Source organism: Passer montanus, unplaced genomic scaffold (genome assembly GCF_014805655.1).
Source record: "Passer montanus isolate IOZ18808 unplaced genomic scaffold, ASM1480565v1 scaffold59, whole genome shotgun sequence".
Classification (NCBI taxonomy): Eukaryota; Metazoa; Chordata; class Aves; order Passeriformes; family Passeridae; genus Passer; species Passer montanus.
In genome coordinates, this window is record NW_024370926.1 from 1,932,137 (window position 1) to 1,948,561 (window position 16,425).

A 16,425-nucleotide genomic window follows, 5' to 3' on the forward strand; every position below is an offset into this window, starting at 1 on the left:
TCCAGGCTCACGTCCCCTCACTGAAATATCAAATACAGCTCTCACTCCATTCCCTCTGTCCCAAAGGGATCAGAGGATGGATTTAGGGTCTGTGGAGGGGGGAAGGGGCCAACTCCACCCCACACTGATGGCTGGGGGTGATTGGATCCCCCATTTAGTGCTACCACACCCACCCTGCTCTTCTGCAAGCTCCCAGGGTGTTCCCCACTTCCCACTGGTTTTCATCCCAGCTTCTCCACTGCTTAGAGCAAAAGCAGGTCAGCCCCACACAACTCCCACGGAAACAGCAATCAGAAAGCTAAGAAGGGCAATCAAATCAAACAAAAGGCTACCAACCACCCCAAACCACATCCTGCCTCAATTTTTACTCCAAGTCCCCCCTCCCCAGACCTGCCAGCAGCACAGGGCAGGCTCAACCCAGGTTTTGCCTTTCTAGGAAACCACAGAGCCCCTGTTTCATGCAAGCCACTTCTTCCCCAGCTAAGAATAATCCCCCCAGCTGCTGTTTGATGTCCCCATCGCCATGGATGCAGTGTTTTTTCTCGGGGACATCCACAGGGAGAGGCAGGAGGCTGCGTGTGTTCGCTGCCGTTAATGTTTCCTGTGCGGTTCGGGCTGCTTTACCTACAGGTATGTTTATTCCACTACTTTAGCAAACCAGCAGACTTTTTAATGGAACTGTTGATATTTTTCCTGGCTGCTGCTCCTCCCGGAGAGGCGAGGCAGTGTACAAACGGAGTTCATTGCTAGCTCCAGCCTGGAGCTGCTCTGCTCCTCCTGGGACCGCGGGGAATTGAAGGTTTCCATTGCACTGGTCAAGTTTCCTCCTTCTCCCAGCCTTCAAGTTTTTGACACACAAACAGAGGAGCTCGGGCAGCTGACAGGAGCAAGAGCAACGTGTGGCTGCTGCTTGAAGCAAGGGCAGCAGCTGCCCTGGAAATCCAGCCACGCATCTCCCAGCCAGGCTCTGGGAAAGGAGAGCAGGTGCAACGCTGAACCCCCAAAGTGAAGCCTGCACCACTCATCTTGTTTTGCAGCCAGACCTCGTGGGCTGGAGCTTGGTGTTTCCTGCTTTTAAACACTTCAGACCTCACCAATTCAGCAGGAAGATTCCTATAAATCTGTCTCTGGATCCCTTATAAATCTGTCTTTGAATCCTCTATAAATTTGTCTTTGGATCCCCCTTATTGCTGCAACAGGAGGAGAAACTTCAACCCGGCAGCTTCTGCTTTGTCAGGCACATATTGAAGGCATTTTCAAATACAATCCACAGCCCAACAGCCTTTTGGGGCTTTAAAGGATGTGCACCAAATCCCTGAGTCAGCTCAGAGCTGCTCCCCGTGAGAACAGTCCTGTGCCACACAGACCCTGAGCAATCTCTGCTCCCTTCACCCACAACGGGGTAAAACTGAACATCCAGACAGGTCAGACAGCAGCTTCAGAGCCACTTCAATCCCAAGCACTTGCAAGGAGCCTGCAGAGAGCCCTGGGAGCAGAGTAAACAGCCCCACACAGGCAGGGAGGAGCAGCTGTTTGGCCAAGGCCACTGAGGTGGCCAGCAGCAGCAGAGCATCCCTGGGAGCAGCTCACCTCAGTCCTGGCTCTCTGCAGGCTCTGGGAGCAGAGGAGTCACTCCCCACTCCTCCCCATGAGCCTGTGAGGGGGCACATGCAGCCCCTGGCACAAACAGCCCCAGAGCTGTGGTGTCACAGGGTCACCGAGCCCAAACTGAGGCGTTTTTGTCACTGTGAGTCAGCCCAGGCCAGGCTGTCAGCTCAGCTGCCCCCTCCCAGCGCCAGCTCTCAGATTTTCCATGAGCCTGGAGCAGCCCCAGGGATGCAGGGCTGAGGGAGGATGCCCTTCTCCTCCCCTGGTACCTCCCACCCTGCCGTGGCTGGGACAGCCCTGCTGAACCCAGCCTGTGCTCTGGGAACACAAAATCCCACAGGCACTGGGGATTTTCTGCTTCTAAAGCATCTCCACAACATCAGATTTGTTTCTTCATGGTTGGGGATCCCTCTGCAAGCTCAGCTGATCCTGCAAGTGCAGGATTATGCCTGGTCCCACTGCCCTGCAAGCACCATCCCTTCAGCCCAGGACCCATCCTGCACCTTGCAGAGAGGCAAATCTGCCTGAAAACACATTTCCCTCAGCTCCACAAAGCAGTCTGGACATTACAGCTCGTAACATTGACCACAGGGACTGCTCAAAGCCTTCCTCAGTCCAGCTCACACCCTCCCCAAGGGCAGCTCTTCAGCTCCAGTCCTCTCTCCAAACTCATGCTAAGCCTCTGGATTTCCAGAGTCAACATGGGACAAGCCAGAAGATAGAAATAGTCCCCAGGGATGCAGCACAGCTGTGCTAACGAGCCAGAGGAAGTGTTGGATCTTTGGTCAGACCCTGTAATTCAGCTCAAGTGGCTGCTTCACCTCTGGCCTGTCAGATCAACTTGTTAACCACAGACTGGGAAAGAGCTCCCTGCTTGCTCCCAGCAGGAGACTGATCTTTGGCAGGGGCTGAAAACGCCCCTACCCCCCTCACCTTGGATTGCAGAGAGGCCCAGAGATGCAGAGAGAGAGCTGAGCTCGAGGTTTGCCAGGTATTTCAAGATCTCACCTTACACTGGGAGAGGATTAGGGCTAGAAAAGAATTTTGTCAAGATTAAGCCAAACAAGTCAGTTCTTTTAAATCAAGTATCAGTGCTGGTGAACTGTCCCCAGAGGGGTTTGAGCTGCAGGATTGGGTTTCTTTTCAGAGGAGATGGGCAGCACTGGAGAGCAGCTGAATTCCGTGTTCCTGAGCTGGGAAAGGCCCCCTGGAGTCGTGGATTGCCCTGGGAGAGGCTCTGCAGCCAACACCAGTGGATCCAGTCCAAGGTGGACACTCATCCCCAGTGCAGTCACTGAGCCGGCTCCCAGCTTCCCAATCCAGGATGTCAAAAAGCTGAGAAACACCAAAATCCAGCAGCATTTCCACGTTCAACTCAAGTGGAAACACATTTTCTTGGATTATCTGGGTAATTTTCAAAGCCTTGTCTGATGAGCCCTCACCCACCCTTCCCCACTGCCTCAGGAGAGGCTGACAGGAATGCTGAGTCTGGGACACAGCATGGAACACCCAATTCCTCCTGATTCCCAACAGGCTGGATGGGAGTTGGCAGGAATTTTAGGAGCAGATCCATTTAAAATCTGATTAAAACAGCATTAATTGATCATGGAATTTGGAGCAAACTTGCTCTGATTTCTGTATTTGCCACGCACTGGATGGAGGAATTTCCCAATTGGAGCAACTTGGAAAAACTTCTTGGGGTCTTCCAGAGAGTGGAGCAGCAAAATTGGCCAAGGAGCAGAGCAGGAGGTGGCTTTGATGATGTGGAGCAACAGATGATTTCCCCTGGATGTGAAAGAAGCACTGAAAGAGACCCACAGGGGCATCCGAGCTGAAAACCCTCCCTGCTGGCCGAGGCAGTCCTGGCAGGAGTGGGCAGAAGTTTAACCAGAACCTTGCTGTGCTGTTGAAATTTCTCTGAAAAAAAAATTAAAATAAAATCAGGATAGATTTTTCTATCAGCTCCAGCAAATCCTGTAACTGCTGTGTTTATCCATGGAGTCAAAATACTCCCTGTTCCACTTGGGGAAGTGCAAACACACATTACAATAAAATGTAAAGCTTGCTGAGCTGATAAAGTTCATAAGTGTGTTTTATGACAGTATCTGGAGAGATAAGGCTCATTAGCACTTACAGCCACCATCTGAAGGAACCTTAAAAAGCACAGTTACCAACAGGAGAAGAGGAAAAAAATTTGCATCTTGACGTCAAAAAAAAGCTCATAAAGGGTTAACCCTTTCCATAATAAAAATCCTAATAATTTCTGGGTCCTCTCAGCTTGACTCGAGCTGGTTCCTGAGCTCTGGAAAAAGCCAGGAAAGGAAATCCTACCTGGCTCATGTTGGTCCAGAACTTGCAGCCACGTTCTGCAGGAGGAGCAGTGGCCCCCCAAGACCATTCAGGAGTGCAAACACCAAGTCCTGTGCTCGAGGGCTCCTCAGGTCAAGGAACCAACTGTAGGAACACACCACAAGCCACCAGAGAGCTGTTCTGGCTGCAGAGAGAAGGGGCTGCTCCAGTGTGGAGGGAAGCCAGAGGCTCAGCAGGTTTTAGGTTGGAAAACCAGGTCCAGGAGAGTTCTTGGAATGCTCCAACACAGCCCTGGGAGTTGGGAACTTGGGAAGTTCGTGCCTAACAGAAGGAATTTGGGAAGTTTGTGCCTAACAGAAGGTTTCAGAAAAATCCTTCAGCAACTGAATTAACAAATATTCTCAAACCTTAGAGAATGGTTTATAACAACAGCCTGGAAAGCTACAGAGCACAATCAGGAGCTGCTGGATTCATTTGAAACAATAAAATCCTTCAGCAACTGAATTAACAAAATGCTCCTCAAACCTTAGAGAATGGTTTATAATAACAGCCTGGAAAGCTACAGAGCACAATCAGGAGCTGCTGGATTCATTTGAAACAAAGAGTTCCTGGTAAAAGCTGAGGGAATAAAAAAAATTAAAATAAAATCAGGATAGATTTTTCTATCAGCTCCAGCAAATCCTGTAACTGCTGTGTTTATCCATGGAGTCAAAATACTCCCTGTTCCACTTGGGGAAGTGCAAACACACATTACAATAAAATGTAAAGCTTGCTGAGCTGATAAAGTTCATAAGTGTGTTTTATGACAGTATCTGGAGAGATAAGGCTCATTAGCACTTACAGCCACCATCTGAAGGAACCTTAAAAAGCACAGTTACCAACAGGAGAAGAGGAAAAAAATTTGCATCTTGACGTCAAAAAAAAGCTCATAAAGGGTTAACCCTTTCCATAATAAAAATCCTAATAATTTCTGGGTCCTCTCAGCTTGACTTGAGCTGGTTCCTGAGCTCTGGAAAAAGCCAGGAAAGGAAATCCTACCTGGCTCATGTTGGTCCAGAACTTGCAGCCACGTTCTGCAGGAGGAGCAGTGGCCCCCCAAGACCATTCAGGAGTGCAAACACCAAGTCCTGTGCTCGAGGGCTCCTCAGGTCAAGGAACCAACTGTAGGAACACACCACAAGCCACCAGAGAGCTGTTCTGGCTGCAGAGAGAAGGGGCTGCTCCAGTGTGGAGGGAAGCCAGAGGCTCAGCAGGTTTTAGGTTGGAAAACCAGGTCCAGGAGAGTTCTTGGAATGCTCCAACACAGCCCTGGGAGTTGGGAACTTGGGAAGTTCGTGCCTAACAGAAGGAATTTGGGAAGTTTGTGCCTAACAGAAGGTTTCAGTGTGAACTCAGCACCATCCCACCCCAGAGGGGTCTCTCAGGAGGCAGCTGGAACCACAGGGACAGAAATGGAGGGGGAGCAGATCAAGACACTTGGAATGCATCAAATCCTCTCCTCAATCATCAGGGGAAGACTCAACCCCTTTTCTCTTCTACAGAACTCAGGTGGCCACAGAACCCAAGCCCTGAAGGGGTCACATTACTCCATGGCACTGGAGCAGAGAGGATCCACATGGAGCTTCTGGCATCAGGAATCCTCCCACCTCTGGTGGTCCCCACAGTGGGGATATTCTGATTTAACACCTTCAAAATCCCCTTCCAACCTCACTCCCTCTTAGAAGGCATCAAAGCACAGGGATGAAACAGGAGACAGGGAAGGCAAATCCAGTCTTGAGCTCTCCTAAGCCAAGATTTCCATGTCCCACCACCCCTGTGCAGCTCTGGACCACAGATGCCTCACACTGTGGGAACACCAGTGATGTTCACTGGTCCAGCACCTCCTCTGGCTGCCCAGCCACCCCCATGAGAACTTAAACTCAGCAGTTTCTTCTGATTCAGATTTTCCACTTAAAAAAACTTAAAGAATATTTAAATATTAACATTTATTAGAAATAACACTGTCAGTGTGTCCTTAAATGAAGGGAATGGAGTGGAGCATCCCAGGGCCAGGAATATTCACAAGAGAGCTGGGGAGAACTTTTTACAGAGGTAGATAGTGATAGGACCAGTGGGAATACTTTAAAGTGAAAGAAAACAGGTTTAGGTGAGGTTTTAGGAGTAAATTCCTCCCTGTGAAGGTGGTGAGACCCTGGCACAGGTTGCCCAGAGAAGCTGTGGCTGTCCCTGGATCCCTGGAAGTGCCCAAGGCCAGGCTGGATGGGGCTTGGAGCAGCCTGGGATGGTGGAAGGTGCCCCTGCCCATGGCAGGGAGTGGAATTTGAAAGTCTTTTCTAACCCAAATCATTCCACGATTCTCCAAGAGAAAACTACACCAAGTCTGCCAGCACAATGAATTAATCCGACAGAAAAATGAAGAAAGAAGCAAAAACTGACAAAACTTGCTCTAGTCAAAGATTCTGACTAAGCTGCATCACAGAGGCTTCTCCATGCAGTCCTCCAGACTTTCCACTTAACTTGCTTCCCTTTCCCAATCCCACAGCCTAATTCAATTACCTGCCACCAAATAAGCCTTAAGGCCATTCTCATTACCCTGATAAAGCACAAGGCCTTTAATTATTAAACACTCTGGGGCTCCTTGTGTTGGGGTTGTGGGGCTGGACTCCCTTTTATTGTTGTCAGCAGCTTCCAGAAATGAAGTTAATCATTGACCAGGCCTTTCAGCAGGAGACCAGAGTCCTGTGGATTCCTGGTCTCTGGTTCTGCATCACCAGTCAGGCTAAAGGAAGTCGCCAGCCTCCTGCTTTGCCAGATATCCACTCAGTGTTCTCCTAACAACCCATCTTCCCCCTCCAAGGTGTCATTTGCAGAACTGGGAAAAAGAAAAATGCAATATTTGGACATGGAGGCTGAGGCAGTGCTCATCACTAACCTGAGTTCAGAGAGGAACAGCCTCAGGTGAGGGAAACTGAGGCACAAGGCAGTGTTTCCAAAATGTCAAGCAATGTGATCAATCAACTACTTAAGCAAAAAAAAAAAATACTAATTCTTGTCTGAGTTAATGCTGCTCCGTCCTCTGCAGGCAGCAGGAGCTTCCAGGCATTTCCCAGCCTGATCTGGGGCAAATCCTGCTCCCCAGGGATGAAGACGCAAGTCTGGCACAGTTATTTTTCCAAATATACCCGGCTTTGTCACCACCCTTGTGGCGCCTCATCAAATCCAGTGCCACTTCCAGGCACCTCCAAAGCAAATGCTGCTTCTGGGCACGGGGTTCCCTTCCAGAGGAATGGAGGTTAAACACTGCTTTGAGTTGACCCAGAGAGGCCAACTTCAGGAGCCAAGCCAGGCAGGACTCACGGCAGTGACAACTCACCCAGCTCCAAAAAAGCAAGGGAGGGGGGAAAAAAAGACAACAAAAAAACAAAGAAATAAACCACCCACCCAAACCAGGCAAACCCTTCCAGTTTTCCAAGGAAAACCCCAAATCCAGCAGCTGAAACCCCACGGAGCCGTGTGGGAGCGGCAGAACGCGCGGCTCAGGGCGGGATGGCCAAGCCGTCCTTTCCGGGCACTCCAGCTGTGTTTGCCTGCGTGCTGCATTCCTGCCTCGCCAGCCGAGGCCAGGTTTTGTTTTTTTGGGTTGTGCTGGGAAGCAGCTGCTCCATCTCACACACGCCAGAGCCTGGCGGGCGCGCCCGCGAAGCCACCGCGGCCTGCAGGCCGCACATGGCCCCACACCACCCTCCAGTGACAGCCACACACACACAGGGGACCTGCCATCGCCCACCGTGGCCCACGGGCTGGCAAAACAGGCAGAGCCTGTGTGGGATTGCTTCTGCTGAGGTGACATTCCAGCTGACGCTGGAACCCGCGGTGACTTCGCGCCCCGCTCAGGAACCCACCCCAGAGCGCTCACAACCCCTTCAAGCCCAACATCCCGCATTTTTTTAAGTCTCTCTTAACAAAATCACACGCTGAACAGCGAGGTTTCTATCCTACAGCGGAGCAGGGCACCTATCCTGCACCTGCCAAAGGGAATAAAAATAAATACATGGCGCTTCCCACACGGCAAACCCCGCAGCGCGGCTCTCGGGAGCGCTGTGGTGGTAAATTAGGGCAAGCTATGCTTCCCCTCCCTCCCTCCCTCTCCCCCGTGAGCATTTGAGGGTTCCTGTTGCCTGCGTGCAGGGGACAGATCAGTTACATTTATGCAGAACATTGCAATCTGTCAATATAAACACTATGTAAGCATGAGCCACTTGTAACATTACTACTGTCTTGACAAGTGTTTGCAGAGGGGGCAGAGCTGCTGGGATCCTTCTGCTCCCGGAGGGAAAGCAGAGCAAATCCCAACCGGCAGGAAAAACACTTCTTCCAGCAAGAATTAAGAAAATAAATATTTAAAAAAAAAAAAAAAAGGTGCAACAAAACTGAATCAGATTCCAAATCAGAACCCACAGAAATAGAGGGGGATTGATTTATGGCCTGGGTCACCTCAGACCCACGGAAAGCAGAAGCTCCTACAGGCTGCTTTCCCTTCCCACCAGCACAGAACACAGCAGGACTGAAGTTCCTCAGCCACTCTGTCACCCCAGCATGGCTAATCTTGTCACCTGCCACTTCCAAAGCCCAGAAGTGCAAGTCCTAACACAATTCCCAGATGCTGCTCTGGCATTTCCACCACCCCCAGCCACACTGGAGAGAGGAAAGGGAGGGAGGGGAGATACCCACGCCCAGAGCGTGTCAGGCACCAGGAAAGCAGAGCAGGGAGGAAAATGAAATGCAATGCTTTCTCAGGGATCCCGGCAGCCTGGGGCTGCTCCAAACTCCCCCCAGCAGGCTGCTGGAATATGGTGCAAATTAGTGCTCAGACAGCCCAGCTGCAGAGGCCGTGGCTGGACATAAAAGCAGCCTCGCTTCTGGGGCAGCCAGTGCATCCCAGCAGGCTGACACCAAGCCCGAGGCAATGCCTCCCCCTCTGGTGCAGGCTCAGCCTCTCCCACAAAATTCAGCCACCCCCATCATCATCATCCTCCTGAGGGGCAGCTCTAAACGCACAAAGGGCTGTGTTCAGTTTTGCTTTTTTCTCTCTGTCAAAAAGTTTATCAGCCAAGGTTTTGGAGCTGTAGCATCACCACATCCCTGTAGCCAGGCTCCTCCAGCTGTTTCCCAGGAGTTAGGGCTGAGCCAAACCCCTCAAAACTCCTCCTGAGCAGGTGCCTGCAGGCTCTCAGCTCTGCTCAGCATCACAGCAGGTGCTGCTCCTGGCCAGTAACCCTGGGTCTCGCTGGCACCTGCTCCAGGGAGGAGGGCAGCAACACCCAGCTGCCAGAATTCCCCTCAGAAAAAGGGGAAAGCTGTCTCTCCCTCCACAGACACACATCTCTCCCCTCCACCTCCAGCACATTTCCCAGTCAGGCAGCCTGGGCATGGAGCAAAACAGCAGCAAGAGCCCCACCTGCCCCACAGCTTGAACTCACACACACACAAACTCTGCTTCCAGAGGGCATTTATCCTACTCAGCTGCTCGTGCATCCCTCCAAGAACGCCAGAGCAGACTTCCAGGGAAGCAGCAGCAGCAGCCTCCAGCCGTGGTGTCCCCAGCCCAGCATCCCTTCCTGCCTCCCCCCAGGGCAGGCACAGACATAACTCCATGCTGACACAATCTCATTATCCTGTAACCATGGCCCATTTCTGTCCCTGGGCACTAATTCCCCACCAGGCCACACATTTGGAGATGTGGAATTCTTTCCCTGAAATAAGACATTGGGGCTGGGGGGGAAGGGATCATCCACAGCTGTCTCTATCCCCCTCCAGACTGAGGAAGGGAGCAGCCAAGCTGCAGCCACAGCGTGACATCTGCTTAACACTGCCTCACTCTGTGCCCCACCACCTCCTCCACAGGGATGCCAGCACCCACAGCGGCCAGCAGGCCACCAAAAGGTGACTTTGGGACTCAAAAGAAGCATCCCTTTCCCTGCCTGGAGGATGTGTTTTAGCTCAGGTCACTCAGCCAAGTTGTTAGCAAGGATTTATCAGAATGAACAGATGTGCTGCCTCACCTGGAGCAGCTCCTTCTTGCACGTGGCAGAAATAAAAATATCAATACCAGCCTTCCCAGGGCACTTGCAGAGAGAACTAGGAAGTTCTGCAGGAACATCCAGCTTTTACCAGGTGGGATTTCTTTCCTTACCAACAGACAGAAGCCCACAGTGAGGAGGGCTCAGCTCTTCCACACACACTTGTCAGGTCTCACTGTTGATTATCAGGAGCTGGGATCTCAGCACTGACTATTCCCAGTGTCCCCAGCAGCTCTGCAAGTGCAACCTCTGCTCTTGGAAGAACAAAGAGGGGATCAGCTGCTCCTTTGCTGGGGCTTTAACCAGAGACAAGGAGGCTTTGCATGAGCAAACTCCACTGCACACCACAGCAGCCCTGAGTGCACATCTGGCTGGGTGCACATCTGGCAGCATCTCCTCTCCCCTCCTCACTGCCAGGGAGGGAGTCTCAAACCAGAAACAGCAGCTGCACCAAGACTGAGAAAACCCAAAGCAGTCAGGACACACAGCAGACACTTCCCTTGGCTCAGAGTGTCCCTTCTAAAGTCAAAACCTCCCCAAGCCAAGAGAGAAATCCCAGAAGGAACTGCAATGAGTTACCTGCTGCTCTAGAGCAGATAGCAGCACAGCAGGGATTAATAGGAGAGTTACAGCCAAGCTCCTTGCAAAGCCTGTCAGTCCCCAAGGCACAATTGAGCTGCGCAGTGCCGGTGGTCCTCGGCAGACACATGAGCCAACGGGCTGGGAACAGCCCTCTGCACACTGCCGAGGGAGAAAAGGGCTTTTCCTAAAAACCTGCACACACAGGACAGGCTGTTTCCTTAGAAAACCAGCCCCAGCAGCAGGAAGCGAAACGGTTCTGGAGTTGGAAACAGAAGATGTAAGTAGCACTGTTTGGAGAACTTTGCCAGACCACAAGCAATGGACAAGCCTCAACACCAGGATTTGTTTTACTGGAAAGAAGGGGGGAAAACCTCAAGTCTGCTAAAACATTCTCCAGGGCTGGTCCAGTGGCTCCTACCAGTGGTCACAACACAACATCCCCGAAAAGAAAGGAAAAAAAAATGAAAAAGAAGCAAGAATCCCCACTGTTGTATAAACTTACACAAAACCTCTTACACAGGTGCTCGCGTCAAACTCCTCTCTCAAACCGACAACATTTTGCCACAAACGGTTTAAAATTAAGGATAAGAGGCAGCGACACCCCAAAAAGCACACAGAGAGAAAACCCCGCACGGAGCTGAGGCTCCGCAACGCGGCTGCGGGGGGCGATGAAGGGGAGCGGGTTGAATTGGCTGGTCCAGCTCACCGCGCAGAGCAGGGACAGCGGGATCGGGGGGATGAAAATAGGGCGGTAAAACGCCAGGATAAGGGGGGATAACTCCCCGGGATAGGGGGGGATAAATCCCCGGGACAGGGGGTCGGGAAGGGAGCGGGATCCACCTGCGCGGTGCGCGCCGGGCCGGGAGCGCCCCCTGCCGGCCGCGCCGCGCCCCGCGCACAGGTGAGCGCCGGGGATGCGCCCGCGGCCGCGGATCCCCCCAAAAAACAACCGGCAGCACCACCGCATGGTGTTGAAACCCGAGCTTTGATTGCGGGGGAAAAGGAGTTTTCCCTGCGCTGTTCCATGCTGGGGAGGGGTACAGCCCGCGGCCGGTGCGCTGCGGGTCCGCTCCGTGCGCGTCGCCCCCGCGGGGAACGGGGGAACGAAGCGCTCGCTCGGCCCCAGCAGCTCCTGCCCGCGGCACCGGGACACAGCCCGGCAGCTCCCGCGGGGCTGCGGCTCGCCGAGAGCCCGGTCCCGAGTGGCAGATCCAAGGGGATTCCGGGAGCTCCGGGCGCTGGGACACGGGACAGCCGCGGGCACGGCGCTGCCGCTGTCCCGGGCCGGCTGTCAGCGCCCGCGGGAGGGGATGCCCGCACCCCCGAGGGACGGAGGGTGCCCGCAGCATCCCCACCTCGGGCAAGGCGCAAAACCCCATCAGCATCATTAAAAATAAACTCGGGCAAAAGTTACGGAGCAGGAGCGGGGGGCACCTACCCGAAGTAGGCGGCGGAGGGCCGCGGGGCGCAGGCGAGCAGCCCTAGGAGCGCGCAGGAGGAGAGCCATCCCAGCAGGACGTGTCCATCCAGCATCTTGCAGCGGCGCCGGCGCTGCTCATCTCGTTCCCCCGCCGCGCCCGCTGCGGCCCCGCCGCCCGCCCCGCTTCTTATAGCGCGGCCGGCGGCGAGAGCCCGAGCGGCGGCGGGGCGGGCCGGGGAGGGGCCGCAGGGGGGGCGGGAGGGGGGGGGACGGGGGGACACGCCCCGGGAGGAGGGACGGAGCGGCGGGGCGGGGAGAGCGCGGGGGAACGGGAGCCTGGGGTGGTGGGACGCCGTGGGGAAGGGGTGGGAGTGCAGGGCGTGAGCGAGAAGGGCAGGCGGGAGAGGGATGAGTGTGCCAGGGGTGGGTGTGCAAGGCATGGAGGGGCATCTGGGCATGGCGTGGGCAGCAGGGCCAGGTGTGCAAGGCGTGGGTGTTGTAGGGGCAGCCAGGGCTGGGTGGTCGTGAAAGGATCGGGGAAATTGTGCAAGGGGCAGGTGTGGCACATCTGGGCAGCTGTGCAAGAATCCAGCAGTCGTGATAGGGCTGGATGTGCCAGGGGTGGGCAGCTGGGCAAGGATGGGGTGTGCCAGGGCTGGGTGGTGGTGCGAGGATCAGGGAAGTTGTGGAAGGGGCAGCTGTGCCACATCTGGGCAGCTGTGCCACATCTGGGCAGCTGTGCAAGAATCCAGCAGTCGTGATAGGGCTGGATGTGCCAGGGGTGGGCAGCTGGGCAAGGAGGAGGTTTGGCACATCTGGGCAGTCGTGCAGAGGTTGGATGTGGGAAGGCACAGGCGTTGCACGCTCGTGTGCACACCCACGCCGCCGTGAGCAGTGCAGGGACACCGAGCAGCCCGGGGGGGAAGCAGTTAATGCCCTAAATGTCACCCTTTTGGCCAGCAGCGTTTTTCCAGGTCTGTCGATGTCACTGTCATCGTCATCCTGGAGGTAATTCCAGCACCCGAGGACAGGAAGGTTTCCCTCCTGGGCATGTGTGTGTCACACTGCTGAGCCAGCCCGTGTCCCCGTGGGGACAGAGGCAGGAGGACACTTGGCACCGGGCTCTCGTCTCAAAAGCCCCTGTCCCTGGGGGTTTGAGCTCAGCCCCAGAGAGCTGAGCCCAAAGGGTGACATTTGGTGCATGATGAGCAGCAAGACCCTCGGGTGCTCAGATTGGGGTCACTGCTGTTTCTGACCCCCAGAATCTGTGGACAGCCCAGTTCAGGAGCCACACAGCGGGAGAGTTAATGGGATGAACCTTTTGTCCTGGAATAGCTCCTGGAGTGACAACTGGGAGCTCAGTAAATTTATTCTCACCTCTGACCGTACCCTTGATCATTTTGTCTTTCCAGCACTGTACAAACTGTGTGGATTCTGTTATTTTGGGGGTGAAAAAGAGGAAGATTTTTTTTTTTATGTTTAAAACATCTCAGCCCAGTCCCTGACCACATTTTTGCCAAAACAAAAACGGCCTTGTGGAAAAGCACTGCTCAAATCTTCCCACATCCACCCGTGCATGGGATGTGGGGCTCCCACTGTGGCTCTGCAACAGCCCCCTTGGGGTGGGGGCTGAAACCTGCTTGGTGTGGGTGTCACATCTATTCCAGCTTCCTCAAATCCGTGTGATTCACCATTATCTGGGAATATCTCAGCTCCCTTCTCGCAGTGAAGTGGCACCGACTCAGCCCCCTGTGGGTGCTGGGGGTCAGAAGCCCCATGGGCCACCATGGCCTGGCAGAGGCCAGAGCAATATTTCATTAAAGCCCCATCTAGAGGCCTTTCCTGGAGGAGAATTTGGGAGATAGGACCAGTGCCAGGGTCATGCTGAGTGTCCTTATCCTGCCACCCGAGCTCTTCCAGCTTGGGAAAAGGCAATGCAGGGTTGTAGGTGGAGGCCAGGACAAGCAATGTTATCACTGGGAGGCTTTTCCTGAGCGTTTCTCTGGTGGAAAAAGCAGTTGAGGACTCATTTTCCACGCACATCCCAAGAAGCTGGTGATCCCAGCACGTGGAAGGAAACTCCAGTTCCTCCAGGCAGCCCCTGGCTGAGCTGTGGGTCATGGAAAGGCAGTGGGACCCTTGCTGTTACTCATTTTCTCTGCCCACAGCGAGGTGCCAGATCTGGGGTGATGCCCTGGGTGCGTGTGACTCTTTCCAAAGCACCAAAAATAGTCCCCACTTCTGCTTCCAGCCAGGGAAAAAGGGAAGCCCAAGCAGGCAGTGGCTCCTCCAGGGTTTTGCTGCTTGTCCTGCCTGGGGACCGTGCGTGCAGCATCCTCCTGGGACAGCTTTGTGGCTTCCAGGTCCTTCAGGTGACATAACCTCGGTGTTTCTACTCGGAGCAGTGGCCTCGGCGCTGTCCCCGCAGCCACCGACAGCAGAGGGCAGTGCCACATCGGCGCAGTGCCACGGCTCTGGAAGTGGGAATTTTTCTGTGCGGGAGGAAAGGGACACAGCAGAGCCGGGGGGAAGCAGCCAAGCACCCAAGGAGTTTGGTGGTGTAAGGGGCAGTTCCAAAGGGTCATCATTGTTTTCTCCGGGATCAAAAGATGCCAGGTGTAAGGATAATGCTGGACAAGGAGCCCCAGAGTTGTTGTCACCTCTGGTGTGGCAGCAGCATAAACCCCGTGTCCTCCCCCTAACCCCAACCCTGTGGGAAATGGATCTGTAGAGAATTTTTATAACGACCACGAGCCCACCGTTGTGCTTCTGGAATGTTCTCCTGCAGGCAAAGCAGTTGTGGGAGTGACCTGTGAGGATCCAAGCCTGGCATCCTGCAAAGGGTCCCGACATCCCATTCCCGGTGCCAGGGTGAGCCCTGTGTCCCTGTCCTGTGGGTGACACCATCCCATGGCAGCTCAGGTGCCAGGATCTCTGCTATGTCCACCCCAGCAGGCTCTTCCCAGGGGGATCTGGAGGGTGACTTCAAGTTTTCCTGCCCCATGACTCAGCTCTGGAGCAGAGCCTGCCTGAGGCTTCCCCATCCCAGAGGAGCCCTCACCCCATCCGTGTGTTTTTTGCAGGAATCCCAGCTCATCATTGCTCCAGGGCTTCCCTTCCCTCCTTAAAGCTTTGCTCCAGGTGCTTTTCTCTGCAGTGCACCGCCAGCTTCCACCCACCATCCAGCACTCCCTTTGGAGAGCTGGGGGTTTTGGAGGTCTCTCCAAAGGGAACCCACCCTCTCCAGGGCAGCAGCTCCAGCTCAGCGGGGAGACTGACTCACACGAGGCAGGGAAAATACCCGTGAGCTCATCTCGCTCATCCCTCACTGCCAGTCCCGATGGATTCCCCATGAGATATTTGGCAGCGACTCGCAGGTTGGAGTAACCCAAGCACAGCAGGAGAGGCAGGGACCTCACCGGGCTGGGGCTGGGCCGGGTGGCCGAGGCCATTCCCGGGATAGCTGAGAAGCCTTTGGTGGCGTTTCCTCCCGGCACATCGCCTCCGAGAGCAGCCACTCACATTTCCCTTCCTCAGTTCCCTGAATTAGAAGTGGGCCTGGCATTTCTGTGCCCTCTGGAGGGAGGCTGAAATAACAGACAGGAGCTGGGAATGCTGCCTGCCCACGGGACAGTGTTTGTCCCACCGGCCCTGCACCACCTCCTTTAATTTATGTACATTAATTATTATAGTGACAATGTCGGTGACAGCATGTCACAGTCATATTTTCTGAAAAATCCCTTCACCCGGGATTTTGCTCCTGGGAGGCTGAGAAGCCTCAGAGAAAAAGGAAAACAATTCTTATCTCATTTGCTTCTCCTGTGTTTTGCTGCTTTGGAATGTGGTTGGAGATTGTTTACCCACAGGTGATTGTTTCATTGGTTTCATGGGAATTGTTTTGACTCTTTGGCCAATCAGGGCCAAGCTGTGTTGAGTCCCTGGAAGGAGTCATGATTTTCCATTATTATCTTTTTAGCCTTCTGTAAATATCCTTTCTGTATTCTTTAGTATAGTATAGTATTCTTTAATATAATATAGTATCATAAAATAATAAATTAGCCTTCTGAGAACATGGAGTCAGATTCATCATTCCTCCCTGCCACAAGGGCACCCCACAAATACAATAACAGCACCTCGGGTACTTCACTGTGCACAACAACCAACAAACAAAGCCATCAAAGAAGTATTTTCTGTTCAAGAGAGAGGGAGAAACGGGTTTGTAGGGAATTCTCAAAGCCTGACAGAAGGCTCACACAGTGTGTGCATCTGTGTGCAAACCTTGAGATGAGAAATGCTGACTTGGAAATGCCATGGAATGGACAGACATTGCTGAGAGAGAAATGGAACCAGGAACAAGCTTCAAAGGATGGCCTTGCAAATAAGACTGGATACTTGGGAGAAATAGAACTAGGAAAGATGCATTGC

The 16,425-nt window shown here is 53.7% G+C and overlaps 1 protein-coding gene across 1 annotated transcript in view; it reads right to left on the bottom strand.

Annotated features, from left to right (window-relative positions):
• WNT9A (Wnt family member 9A) overlaps window positions 1-12,169 on the bottom strand; it is a 59,731-nt gene extending 47,562 nt beyond the window's left edge. Inside the window, exon 1 of the mRNA XM_039726540.1 lies at window positions 12,019-12,169. Coding sequence (XP_039582474.1) covers window positions 12,019-12,113 — 95 coding nt within the window. The 5' untranslated portion in view covers window positions 12,114-12,169. The remainder of the gene's footprint in view (window positions 1-12,018) is intronic.
• Window positions 12,170-16,425: the final 4,256 nt, after the last annotated feature.